General features: G+C 44.7%; 2 protein-coding genes across 9 annotated transcripts in view; one reads left to right on the top strand and one right to left on the bottom strand.

Annotated features, from left to right (window-relative positions):
* Positions 1–14,140, top strand: part of mapk10 (mitogen-activated protein kinase 10) — a 75,580-nt gene that overhangs the window by 31,101 nt on the left and 30,339 nt on the right. For 5 of the 8 annotated variants that reach the window (XM_035527068.1, XM_035527069.1, XM_035527073.1 and 2 more), the window contains exons 1-3: positions 2,077–2,095; positions 2,639–2,710; positions 6,756–6,925. In XM_035527068.1, the coding sequence (XP_035382961.1) occupies positions 2,084–2,095; positions 2,639–2,710; positions 6,756–6,925 (254 nt within the window). In that variant the 5' untranslated portion in view covers positions 2,077–2,083. Of the gene's footprint in view, positions 1–2,076; positions 2,096–2,638; positions 2,741–6,755; positions 6,926–14,140 lie in introns of those variants that run through there. The other 3 variants (XM_035527070.1, XM_035527076.1, XM_035527074.1) reach the window with 3 other exon arrangements.
* On the bottom strand, positions 3,618–6,420 carry LOC118241542. Its single transcript, XM_035527077.1, has 3 exons — positions 6,124–6,420; positions 4,626–4,712; positions 3,618–3,958 (listed from the first exon to the last, which is right to left on the bottom strand). Exons 1-3 carry the CDS (start codon positions 6,340–6,342, stop codon positions 3,638–3,640), a joined length of 627 nt encoding a protein of 208 aa, XP_035382970.1. The 5' UTR covers positions 6,343–6,420; the 3' UTR covers positions 3,618–3,637.

Below are 14,140 nucleotides of genomic sequence, written 5' to 3' on the forward strand. Positions count from 1 at the left end.
TAACTATTCCATTACAGTTACACAAAGAGGCAATCATTAGATTACTTCTCAATTTAAAAAATGGTGATTATCACCACAGTACAGGTTTGGAATGAAGAACTTTGTTCTGACTGATGCCAAAACCTCTGAGATATTTATCCTGGTAGACCAGGAGGGGCAGAGCATTCTACAGTAAAGGACATTCTCACCAGTGCTGAAGGGTCATGTGACCTTCTCACCAGTGCTGAAGGGTCATGACCTTCTCACCAGTGCTGGACTGAAGGGACACGTGACCACCTGTTCAGTGCTGGACTGTAGAGTCATGTGACCTCACCAGTGCTGGACTGAAGGGTCATGTGACCTTCTCACCAGTGCTGGACTGCTAGGGAAGGGACGTTGTTCATTAGTCTATGCAGAGTAAATACAGGAGCTCATGGGGGCTCGTAGGTCGCCTTACTGGCCTGCACTGTAGGGGTCCAGTGTTCCAAAACTCTTCGGCAGTTAATGGGTTAAAGTAATCCAAAAGTAACAGAAAGTAATCAGATTACGTTACTTTGATGATAATAATCCTTTGGATAAGGTTTCAGATCCATTTCTAAATTAACCCTCCTGACCCTAGAGTAGGTGTACATAATTAACTTGGACCTCAATAGAAAGAGAATGGAACCTCACCCATGTGTATCCTGAAAACACAGTGCAGACGTCTCGTCACGCAACTTGTGAGTTACATACAGGACTCTAAATGTCACAAGGGCTGGAATCCAGGGGAGCATAGTTACAACAGCTAATGGTAGCTGCTATAGTTATGATGTTTTTTTTATGTTTTAAGTTTTTAAAATATTTAAGTATATTTTTATGTAGCCTATTTGCACCTTAAAATATTTCCATTTTGAGACTTTCTTTCACTCCTCTACCATTTCAAGTTAAAATATTCTGCTTTTCGCTCTACGGCTTTCTGCAGTGTTCACCAATATTTACTCCAAATTAAATCATTCTTTAGCTCTGTCAGAATCTAATTTGAAGGTGTCTGCCTATCCAACCTCATAGTTCACGCAAACGTCATATATTACAGTGTGTCCTATTTATAATATATTGAAATACACTGACAACATATTGAAATCAACAATTTGCATATGAGAAGAGAGGTGTTTGTGAAGATTGACGATGCAGTGCCATTTCTTGATAAATCCTGTATGTTTAAGCATCTGAAAGTAGGCGGAGTCGACTTTTATACTTCCACAGGATGTCAAAGAATCTGATTGTTAGGTTGGTGAAGATTACGGCGTAATTAGTGAGCCACGCCCACAAATTAGCATATTCAGTCAAACCTCTCTCAACGTTCAAAGATGTCGTTGATTCATTCACGACGTAAGGAATTCGGTACCTGCTGTAATGCCGGTTATTTTAGAGGAGTCTGCATCAACCGCCTGACAAATGGCTCCGAGTTTGCTGGCAGCTGTCAGCTCCTGGAATAGAAACGCTTACGCTAGCCTAACATTCCCTAACGTTCCTAAACAGAAAGGAAACGGAGGTCTCTTAGTGAATTCATCTTGAGTAGAATATTGTATATTGCAAAAGATGGAACTTCGGTCAGATTTTACTTAGATGAAAGCCTTGTAATCAGCATCGTATGAAGCTGCACTGTTTATGGTGAGTGCCAGTGCAGCCCTGGATTACATCTGCAGTTTGGGATGGCTCGGATTACAGCTGTAGTTTGGGATGGCTCGGATTACAGCTGCAGTTTGGGATGGCCCTGACGAATGCTGGGAAACGGGAATAAATATTTAATCTGTGGGGTCTGTTGGAGGCGGTGTGTGCAGAGCCCATCAGAGCTCGGCCTCCCCGGGAAGCGAGGAGAGAACCAAGGCAGCGACAGGCCCCGCGGGTTTCTGAATGACGGGCCTATTTCTGGGACGTCCGTCATCGTACCAGTGACAGCTGAACGCGGTGACGCGCTTAGTCCTATGAGTTTGATTTCTGGTGCGAGAGCCTGTGCGTCCGCGAAACAAAAGCGTCGTTTTTTGCTCATTTTTAATAAACCCATGAAGCAGTTTCTGGCAGCATGACGGAGGATGACGCCTGTGACGCTTGTCCGCTGGAGAATATGGAAGCGCAGGTAAAGGGGGGATGTGGATATCTCCACCTTTCACATGGCAGGCCGAGAGGTGAATGTGTTAAAAAACTGACTCATTGTCCAATGTCATATTTCATTCATTCAGAAAGTAGTTTGGTTTTCAATTTGTCTTTTTTTTTTTTTTCTTAGCCTTGAGGCAGGAATCACAATAATGTGCTGGCTTGTGCAATGCAGTAATGCAATCATATCTTCTTTTTGCATTTTGGAATATCGACTTAACATCCTGCGTGTGACGTGACTAACTGATTTAGCTGTGAAACCTTGGCTTGGTAATGCAGAACCCATCCGGTTTCAAGCCCTCTAACGTTTTATGCTAATGAGCCTTAATCATTCATAGCCCTGCACGTGTGTGTGTACTTCCTGCTCTAAAGGGTGTGAACCAACCCTCTGGGTGATTCCCAAACCTTTAATTGAGCGTGTCGGAGCAGAGATGACACGGAACGTTGTGGACTGTGGACTGAGACCCCTGCTTCCCATGGCATTTCCCTAACCTCACTACCGCCCCTTGTGTTCCCTGTGTTTCAGGTATTGATGAGCAGACATTTCTTGTACAATTGCAGTGCGCCAATCCTGGATGTGAAGATTGCTTTTTGTCAGGTGTGTGTTCCGTACAGGTAAATATAAAAGGTAGAGTATTCACTCACTTCCATTCATGCCTTCATTCGTTATAAATGTGTCACTGTCTGTGGAAAGTAACCGGTTCTCCGGTCTGTGAGACACAAATACCTCAGAGGATTCATGTAGTAGTCTGTGTAACCAAGCTTACATACACTTTAAGTCTTAAAATATACTTCTATCATTTGAGTGAGTTCACTGAACCATTTGTGAAGTTTTTGTCTGATCTTTTCATCAAGGATCGGTTATGGCTGACAGTCATGACCTTGACATGAACTGAGATGCTTAAACATGAAAAACAACAATATATAGACATGCAAATCCCTGCGGTAAAGAGTCCCACCATTTGCATGAAGGAACAATGGGCTAAAACTCAATCTGATATTACCAGTTACCTGTTATGAGATCTCATATGTGCACAAATGCGATATTTCAAGTCACACACACACACACACACACACACACACACAATATAGGAGAAGGGCTATTCTGTGAAAATGAAAGTTATAAATTGGAATTTTAGCTGTCGTGTCCAAAAATAGGGGCTGTAAATTGCTATGGGTAAATTGCTATGGCAACTAATAAACAAATGTGATGACCCTTAATTTGAGAAAGGAGACTTACGTCTTGTAACACGACTATAGAGGTGGAACTGACTCTGTGGATGTGGCATAGCAGCGATCACAGAACACCAGCATGTCCTCATCGGCGAGAATCAACAAGGACATGTGGTATCGTCGATGCGAAGTGCTCCACATCTGAAGCTTGTCCTTGTGGAGATCTCCAAATCTGCCTGTGTGTGTGTGCGCGTGTGTGCGCGTGCGTGTGCGTGTGCGTGCGTGTGCGTGCGTGTGTGAGTGAGTGAATGAGTTACAGTCCAGGTCAACTTTTTTTATTTAAAGATGGTTATCAGCGTGTTTCATTATGCTGAAGTGTGAAGTTGAATGTTTTGGGGCAGACCTTCTCCAGGCTGAGTGGCGCATGGTGTCGGCCCCGTGACGGACAGACAAGGCCGCCACCTGGAACGTCTTTGACATTCTCCCCACATAACTTACGGCATCTTTTTTTGACTGACAGGAAGTCCAATGGCTTGGTGTGTGGCTGAGTGCTGGTGACAGAGTGGTAGTCCTTCAAAGCCCCGTGTGTGGGGCTGCTGGAAACATTGCTCCGAGTCTTCAGAGTGTTTACTGCCCTGGTTCTGCCCTGGTTCTGAGCACCTCTGGACCTCTCCTACAGTAAAAGGCAGCATTTACTGCAAATCTGTGTTAATCAATATCAAATTATTGCAGTCCGTTTAACGGTCCGCGTTAGTGAAGGATGAGTCCTGCGATGATTTGGCCCCTCCCCCTCTCGTTCCCTCTCTCCTTCTCTCTCTTTATCTTTCCGTCTTGTTCTTTCCATCAGCATTTTTCTGCTCTTTGCATGCGCCACTGGAGAGTCATATGGAGATGCAATCAGTCATGCGTACGTGTGTGTGAGTGTGTGTGAGTGTGTGTGTGAGTGTGTGTGTGTGTGTGTGTGTGTGTGTGAGTGTGTGTGTGTGTGTGTGTGTGTGTGTGTGTGTGTGTGTGTGTGTGTGTGTGGGTGTACCTGGCCCTGACTCAATCCAGAATCTGCATGTACTCGGGTTTCCAGAGAGCGCCGCCTGATCTCGGCCTGTAGGGGGCACCTGCTCTCTTCCCTCATGAATGGATGCATCCGGCTTGAGCATTAATGTTCTGGCCTATAGAAAACCAACTAGCTGCCTCACACGCCCAGCGTGTGGTGCTGGAATTCAACGCAGCAATGTGGCGACTGGGATTTTTACCGCACACCCAAGCAAACGCTTGCTGGAATGTCAAAACATCTCCAGAAACAGGAACATGCCTGCAAAGCCTCTTATATCCCTGAGTCTCACCGAGATGGTTCCAGCCCCTGGTCTTCCATCTGGGCTAGTGCTCGCCTTCTGTGGTGTGAAGACCGTGCTCTGACCTGCGAGGGGTAGCTGAAGAGAAGAGGCACAACAGTCGATCACGAGTAGAGCTTCGAAAATCAGCCCTGATGAGACACTTCCTCTGCTTTTAAATGGCTGTTCGTCCCTGAGCTCACGTAGATGTGTTTAGATCTAAATTACGGCCATCCTTTAAAGAGCACTAACGAGTAATGGCCAAGCCCCGGAGCACAAGCGTGCTAACCTGTTCCGCGTCTGTCTGCGTGTTTTAGGTTTGTGAGGCCTGAGGACTGAACGATGCTGACTGAATAGTGACTAGCGTTCAGCCCACTGCTATGAATCTTATTATAGTGGCAATTAATATGAAAAAGCGCTCTCTCTCTCTCTCTCTCTCTCTCTCTCTCTCTCTCCCCCCCCCACTCTCTCTCTCTCTCTCTCTCTCTCCCCCCACTCTCTCTCTCTCTCTCTCTCCCCCTCCCCCCACTCACTCTCTCTCTCTCTCCCTCTCCCCCTCTCTCTCCCTCTCCCCCTCTCCCACTCACTCTCTCTCTCTCTCTCTCTCTCTCTCTCTCTCTCTCTCTCTCGCTCTCCCTCCCCCACTCTCTCTCTCTCTCTCTCTCTCCCCCCCACTCACTCTCTCTCTCTCCCCCCACTCACTCTCTCTCTCTCTCTCCCCCCGCTCTCTCTCTCTCTCCCCCACTCACTCACTCTCTCTCTCTCTCTCTCTCCCCCCACTCACTCTCTCTCTCTCTCTCTCTCCCTCTCCCTCTCTCTCTCTCTCTCCCCCCGCTCTCTCTCTCTCTCGCTCTCTCTCTCTCTCTCTCCTTCTTTCTTTCTTTTTCTTTCTCTCTCTCTCCTTCTCTTTCTCCCTCTCCTTTCCTCTCTCTCTCTCTCTCTCTCTCTCTCTCTCTCTCTCTCTCTCTCTCTCTCTCTCTCTCTCTCTCTCTCTCTCTCAAAGTAGCTAACCTTAGTCGATTTCCATACAGAACACTTTATTGACGTTTGGTACATAAGTGCCAAAGCGTTGTCTAAAATTACAAATGATAATTATCGATGGTGTGAAGGTTTATTGAGGGGTTAATTAGGTTTATATTCCATTAAAATATTCAAAAATATATATGAAGTACATGAAACATTTTCATTCTGCTTTCTCTCGCTCTCTCTTTGTCTCTCTTCTGTCTCTTAAACTTCAAACACGAGTTTCATTCTCTCAGGCACATCGATGTTACATGTTAACATCATATTTCATCGACTCTAGACCATAGTGCTAAGTAAACTTGTTGATTGTGAAGAACTGTCACTTCTTTTACGAACGACTCTGTGTCTGCTCAGCCTGAATCTCATAAATGTCGATGTCACATTAGAGGAATCTTGCTGAGAACCGCCGGATCCGTTCTTAAGATTTAACAGGTTGTGCGATTCTTGTACAGAAGGAGTGACACACAAAACAATGTAGGAAACCTACATTCCTCCGCGCCCGCAGCTGTGTGGGGGTCTTTCCTCCGCGCCTGGAGCTGTGTGGAGGTCTTTCCTCTGCGCCTGGAGCTGTGTGGGGGTCTTTCCTCTGCGCCCGGAGCTGTGTGGGGGTCATTCCTCCGCGCCCGCAGCTGTGTGGGGGTCTTTCCTCCGCGCCTGGAGCTGTGTGGGGGTCTTTCCTCCGCGCCCGGAGCTGTGTGGGGGTCATTCCTCCGCGCCCGGAGCTGTGTGGGGGTCTTTCCTCCGCGCCCGGAGCTGTGTGGGGGTTTTTCCACTGTGTGGGGGTCTTTCCTCCATGCCCGGGGCTGTGTGCGGGTTTGCACATCTGTGTTGTTTTATGCTCTCTGTTCCTGTTTGTCCCTCCCACATGTATCTGTTCATTACCTGTGTTAACCATGAGCTCATGAATTTTTACCACATGGTATTCGAAGAGGTATTTTCCTCTGTTTTGCGTTTCTTTACTGTCAAAGCAAAAATTATTGTTTTTGAAGTCGAACAAACGTCAGTTGTTTCATCACGAGGCTCCAAGGAGTCTGTCGATGATTTTGTTTTGCAGTGTTGGAAAACGGCCTGTCTTGCCATGACCGTTAAGAGTCTCACTGAGCCTTCCTCTCGTTCCAGGGGTTTGGGAAGCAAGTTGATGTGTCTTACATCGCCAAACATTACATCATGAGTAAGAGCAAAGTGGACAACCAGTTCTACAGCGTGGAGGTAGGAGACTCCACCTTCACTGTCCTGAAGCGCTACCAGAACCTCAAGCCCATCGGTTCTGGAGCTCAGGGAATAGTGTGGTGAGTACAGTCCTGATTTGCTCGCTGTGTCTGAAATGCTTTTGTTCTTACTGGTGTGTTGTTGATGGCGTCAAAAAGGCTGGAAGTTTGGCGCTATGGCGTGTGGGCTTTGCTCAAAACAGACGCACGGATGTGACCAGGGGTGTTTAGAAATGATTTCCACATGCGTGCGATGCAGGCAGTATGCATTTAGAGACCAGCAGTGGTAGCTGAGGAATTGTGGGATAGATAATAATATTATAGGTAGTGCTGAGATCTGGACTGTGATGATCTCATTTGGCCTTGGAATATTGCAACAAGTAGCTCCTGGTAACTATGGAAACTAAGCAAAGCCTTTGAACACCGAGAGTGATGCGTGTCAGGAATAAAGAAAATGGAGTCATGAGCCTTGGGACACTGAGAAGAAGGAGGAGTTTCCAGCTCACACGTGATAATTCAGCCTTGGGAAGGTTCTTTGGATACAGGAGTGTCTGCAGGCTGTCCCAGCCCAGCCCAACCCAATCCATTCCAACCCAATCCATTCTTCATCTTACAAACCTGCCTGGGGTGTTTTGTACTATAAATGCCAGGGACACTCTGCCAGACGTGTGTCACCCAGGACGTCACTTGTTACTTCCTCTCTCGAAGTCACGGAGAAAATCTCGCTGCCTCTTCTATTGAAGATGTCCGTCGCGTCAGGATCCGAGCTGTCGTCGGGACCCCCCCACCCACCCCCTCGCTCCCTCTCTCTGTTTCCCAGGCGGATGTGTAGGACAGGCAGGCACGCAGGCAGGACTGCTAATGGACGCTGTGCAGGGAGAGGCCAGTCTGGTTGTCCGGACGCAGTAACCCAGCGTGACAGACAGCCAGCCCTGATCTAATTTACCTCCTAAGTTACCCTCATCTCAGAGAGCTGAGAGAGAGAAGGGAGGAGCCGCAGATCTGCGTGTGCCGATGCATCACAAGCCGTGCTGAGACAGCAGGAGGGTGAAGAAAGGTCTGTTCACTCAGCAGCCCTCGTCATGGAGGGAGACTTGATCCTGCTCCCTCTGCAGCTGTGCCAGATGCCACGCAGGCACATTCACTGTAAGTGTCTGAAGAAACTGAACCTACGTCAGGATTCTGGTCAATCATCACAACCCACATGGGCATGCAGACACAGACAGACACACACACAGATATATACACACACACAGATATATACACACACACACCCACATCCACACACACGCACCAACCCGCCTAATCTCACACACATCCCTACACCCAATCACACACCCACCCACCTACCTAATCTCTTTCTCCCACACACAAACATTCAGACACATGCAAGCACCACACACATTCACACATGCAACCCACACACACAAAAACAAACACAGGTAGTCAAACAGATAGACAGAAACTTATCGAGCAGTGCTTGTGTACATAAATACACAGACCCAAGTGCAAATACAAACAGGCACAGACTCACAGACATGCACACACACACACCTGCTAACACACTGATTGTCTGAGAAAATGAGACCAGCTGTTTCTCCTTCTGTAACCTCTGCTAGGTTGTTCCTCCCTTTTGTTTCAGACTAGCTGATTGGTTGAGTTTGTCTGTCTGTTTGTCCATCTGTCTGTCCTTTTTTTTATCCCTAAGGAGACATTCGGAATATCAGGAAAATTGAACGCGGGTCACCTGTGAATGAGGGTCCCTGTAAACTTTAGTGCTACGCTCAGGTCAGTGTGGGATTCATTTGGTGTGGTTGTGTGTTGAGTAGTTTATTGCCCTCACACACAAATCTTCATCATGGTCTTTCTCTAAGGACAGTGGAGGATAGGCAGCAGGCCGGGATCAGGGCATCGGGGTCTCGGCCGGGCCGGGATCGGGGTCTTCCATGTTTTAGCTTTAACTTCTGTCTTTAAGAGAAGGGCTCCCAGATTACCACCTGATAGTCAAAATCCATGTTAGTGTCAATCCAACGCATATGCGTGCTCAAGAGAGATGAAATCACATGACTCTGTGTTACGGTGTAGCATGGCACACAGACAATAGTTAAACAGGAACACATAAGCAATAGCAAACTTTAAAAAATTCAAGCAGTGGTACTGGATGGATTGTAATAATTCCGCAACGCTACAGCACTTAAAAATCTCATGTTTCCAATGTTTCCACGTTTCTCAGTCACAAGCGCTGACAAGAGACGTCATAAAATCTCTGGGTCGGGGGAGTGGCCTTGCTCTGCCATCTGTCACTCAGAGTGAAACTAGCCAATCGTGTGCCACTTTGCAATGAGTGCGTTGGGGCAGAAGCTTGACGAGACGTGGTGATTGGCTTCACGTGTCACGGCGGAAGCACATGCTCACCTGAACCCTCGCTGATTGGTCGTCTCACAGGGGAGAGCGAGCGAACTGGTGGAAATCGGCATAACGGCTAAAATTGGAATAAAAAAACAGAACTAACACTGAGATGGAGTAGTGTGTCGTGGTGTGTAGGAAGGCCTGCTTCTATGGCCTTACACACACATATGGTCACAATTTATGTCTTTCACAAATTATTTTAGCCCTCACTGAGTTACATACCTAAGAATTAAAGCCTTAAATCTAGCTTAGACTCACTCTAAAACTCTGATTGACACTCTGGTATTGGTAAGTACATGTTGCTAATGGACCTTCTGCTCCCCTATGGTTGACATCTACAAAAATATTTCAGATTGCCAAAGGCATCAGTCTTTTCAGAAACTACTTCCTGCTCAAAGTCGTTGCTTTGTTTCCATGGTTATCAGGTGCTACAAATTGTATGGAGAAAATTTTAAAAATGCACACAATGTCGAGATCTGTCTCTGAGCAGGTTAATTGACATGAGACGAATTTAAGTTCAGGGTGTAAATTGGGCTCGAGCACATGGCTCTGGATGTTGGCTCACTTGTTGATGTGAGCGTGAGGAGCTGAAGAAATAGAAATAATTTTGTAATATAGTCTCCATGAAATCCATTTAGCCCAACCATGCTATGTAATAAATCTCATCCCTTAGAATTTGGGATTATTTGAGACATATCCACTATCTCAAACCCTGTTTAAGGTGCTGACTTGCATTTGAAATGGAAGTGGATGACTGTGTGGCCAGTGTGTTGCTCTACATGCTAAACGAGGTGCAGTCCAAAGTGTGTTCATCAGGGCCCCGTTTTCCGAAGTCATCGTAGTGTTCTCTCATCTCGCATCTTAAATGAGAGAGAGAGTTTGCGGATTATTTTATAGTATCTAGAATATTCTCCCTGTTCCTCAGTGGTACCTTAATTTTTCTGTGATGTTCTAAAGCCGTCTGCCATCGATATAATGTGTGTGTTGTGGAATTTGTGGTTTGAGCGGGTCTTCACACGTTAGCCGGGTGTCATCGCCCTGACTCTGCTTTCGAGGTCATTTAGAAGTTCTGGACTGGACCTTCAACTACACATCATCATCGTCATCATCATCAGCTCCAGTAAACTGAGACCCTAAAGAAAGGAAAACTGACAAACAGAAGAATCTAACAACAACAAAAACTGAAGTCCAGATCTTACATTTTCACCCCAGCTTCCTGAAGTCTAGCACGCCGCAAAACACACAAGCACAAAATGCATCATGCTATCAAAAACTTTGACATGGCGCTCCTTCTCCCGGATGGGTCACCAGATGCCTGCCAAAAAAGAGAGCGCGAGAGAACCTCTCTGGAATATTCTGCTGTTGCCATGGACACGAGAGAAGGCTTATAAGCTGTCATTCCATGTGCAAAGGGCATAGGATAAACGGTGATTTTAATTTGAATGGATTTTATGAACCCTTGTGTGAAAATAGTAATGGTATAATTTAGCAGGTAATGACCTATTACTGTTTTATGTAGATGACATTTTGCAAGGTGCAAAAGACGTGGAAAATGAACACCTTTTATATTTGGTATGATTATAAAGTTGTTTTTTTTGGAGCTAATGGATTAATTAGCCATAAGAGTTCTTCTCACTCAATGAAATTTATCAGTGTAGTGTGTGTGTGTGACCATATGTTTACATATTTATTGTGTGTGTGTGTGTGTGCACGGAAACTGTCAGGTTTCATATGCAGAAATGGTTAAGTTAACGCAGGTGAAGATGAACAGTTTTAATTTGGCAAACTCTAAGGCAAAAAAATGGGTGAAGATCGGTAACAGGTAGAGCCGTAAACCAAGCAAACACATCAGACTACAAACAGGCACCGGTCCAAAAACACAAGAGGGAAACGGCTTGGAAACGCTGGACAGTTGCTAAGTGAGACTTCACAAAGGCAAACAGGAGCAGGCAAGTATTTATAGACAAAGACAAAGGGAGACACAGGTGTGACTAATAAGCAGGGGATTGGGAATGGAGGATTCTGGGGAGTGTAGTTCCATGGTGGCAGGCTGGACGCTTCAGCTGTGAGAGAAACGCTGTTGCATTATGTTCTACTGTTCTATTTTCCATTATGTTCCTCTATGTTGCATTATGTTCTACTATATTCTACTGTTATATGTTCCATTATGTTCCTCTATTCCTCTGTATTCCTTTATGTTCTACTATGTTCCATTATGTTCCTCTATATTCCATTATGTTCCTCTATGTTCCATTATGTTCTACTATATTCTACTGTTATATGTTCCATTATGTTCCTCTATTCCTCTGTATTCCATTATGTTCTACTATGTTCCATTATGTTCCTCTATATTCCATTATGTTCCTCTAGATTCCATTATGTTCTACTATGTTCTATTATGTTCTACTATGTTCCTCTGTTCTATGTTCCATTATGTTCCTCTATTTTCCATTATGTTCCTCTATGTTCCATTATGTTCTACTGTTCTATGTTCCATTATGTTGCTCTATTCCTCTATATTCCATTATGTTCTACTATGTTCCATTATGTTCTACTATGTTCTACTGTTCTATGTTCCATTAGTTTCTACTATGTTCCATTATGTTTTAATGTTCTATTACATTCTGCTATGTTCCATTATATTCCATTTCATTGTTCTACTATGATCCGTTATGATCTATGTTCTGCTGATCTACTATGTGAAGCTGCATATTTTCATTTAGTGTGTGCTGCATATCAAGTAATGGGGTTTTCAAAACACATGTGGTATTATGTAAGCACACCTACAAGAGCAACAGTGCACACACGTTCACACGCGCGCACACACACACACGCACACACACACACACAGGACTGAACACTGAACACATTGCACAAAAGCAATTAAGCTAGGGTTTTATTTATCTGTTTGTTTGTTTTTCCCAAATAAGTTCCCATCTGGGGAGCTTAATGATCGTGCAGTAGAACAGCGGAGGAGTGGTTATCCCACATACCTAGGCTACAGCAGTGAAACGGGGACACGTCCAAACACAACTCCCACCAGATGATCCTGCACTCACGCTGACCCTGACTGAGTCCAGCGGACTGGAGTCTGGCTGTCGTGACTGTATTTGTGTGTTGTTGTTTTCCGTTCCCAGACCAGGGGTGCACATGCCTGTGTCCCGGCACGTTTGTGATGTACCTGCAACAGGTGTTTGTGTAGAAACACACGTAGCGTCTGAGACCACAGTGGACTACACAACACAGCTCAATCACGTAATGAATGAGTGAACGGTTCTACCGCAGGTTTGTTTACATAATGAATGAGTGAACAGTTTTACCGCAGACTTGCTTATGTAATAAATGAGTGAAAAATAATTCTGTCCACGTCCATATCAAAAACGTCTAAGGTGTCTCATCCTCAGCGATGAGAGGATGACAACTGCTAACCCCCCTCTAATGTGGGCAGATGACTCTCAGATTCTCTGGGCGGATAATTGACAAGCAAAACGATCTGGCGTGAATAGGGAGGTGCAATCTGTCTGACAATCACACAACCATCATGAAGCATCCGGTATGGCACAGTCCCTAAGATGGAATACATTTAAATTTAATGTACATGTTTATTCACACAGTAGCATGTGTAGATAATGCATGTGTAGATTTATGTACTTTTCAGTTTGGCAGTGTATTTTGTATTAGGGGAAAGGCTGAGAATGCACCTACATAAGCTAATGAAGAGGTACACACACACACACACACACACACACACACACACACACACATACATACATACATACATATATATATATACACATACATACGCACATGTACACGCGCGCACACACATTTAACTAGTAAATTACTATTTTTTAATTGCCTCTTCCTGTGCACCCAGGTGGTCTCCAGACCCAGACGTCTGCCTTTAATTTCCTCTAATCCAGAGAGACACACATCTAGCAGCTGAGGCTGGCTATGTTTTAGTAGCATCCTCTGTTGTGACATTACAGCTAAACCTTCTTTGTGTGCCTCGCCTTAGCCTGCGCTGAACCAGGTTTCTGATAAACATCAGTCTTTTCATTAAACAGTCACAGGAGGCCTGGAGGTGTAGTCAGATGATGTCTGTATTCAAATCATGCATCTCCATAAAAACCCCCATATTTTAGCTTTAATCCTGTCCAAACGTGCCATGTCAGTCATTTTTGCGGACTGCTAGAAAAGAGAGTGTAAAACGACTGCTAGAAATAACCCCAGATTATTTGAATCCCATGTGGATTACTGTAGTAGTAAATATTCTGTCATATCCTCTGGAAAAGGTGTTTTCTCAAGACTGAAATTGGTCGAGGAAATATTTGATATGTTTTGCCATTTAATTGCCAAAGACCTTCTCAGAGGTGGGACACGTCGGGTCAATTGTAGATTAACAGGCTACGTATTTCATGTTTGATGCCCCCAATAATGTTCAAGCCCAAATTATTTGTAATTTTTACTGTAAGCAGTTTGATTAAATATCAACATTTGGCATTGAAGATGGGTGTCGGATTACAGACAAGCAACTGAGGAATTTAGCAAAAATTAAAATCTCCTCCTTCATAATAGCCATAAATATATTGTTAATTCATATTTCATCCAACAGTAATTTTTTTACGTATGAACTATTTTACTTTTATGAACAAATATCAGTTATGCTGTAATGTATGTAAAAATGGACATTTTGGAAATAAGTAAATGTAATTAATTGTTGTCATTATTTGGCATTACTGTTCTGTGTACCATAGAAGTTATTGTGTCATCACATGTACACACACACACACCTACACACATGCACACACGCACACACATACACCTACACCCATGCACACACACATGCACACACACACACACACGCACTCTGTCTCTCTCTTGCAG

Source organism: Electrophorus electricus, chromosome 6, assembly GCF_013358815.1.
Source record: "Electrophorus electricus isolate fEleEle1 chromosome 6, fEleEle1.pri, whole genome shotgun sequence".
Lineage (NCBI taxonomy): Eukaryota > Metazoa > Chordata > Actinopteri > Gymnotiformes > Gymnotidae > Electrophorus > Electrophorus electricus.

Coding starts and splice junctions, on each gene's coding strand:
- LOC118241542 (XM_035527077.1), bottom strand. CDS start 6,342: ATGACCCCCACACAGCTCCGGGCGCGGAGGAAAGACCCCCACACAGCT. Junction 4,713..6,123: donor AGCTGCGGGCGCGGAGGAAT/GTAGGTTTCCTA, acceptor TCTTCTCTTCAG/CTACCCCTCGCAGGTCAGAG. Junction 3,959..4,625: donor CAGGGGCTGGAACCATCTCG/GTGAGACTCAGG, acceptor CTTTTACTGTAG/GAGAGGTCCAGAGGTGCTCA.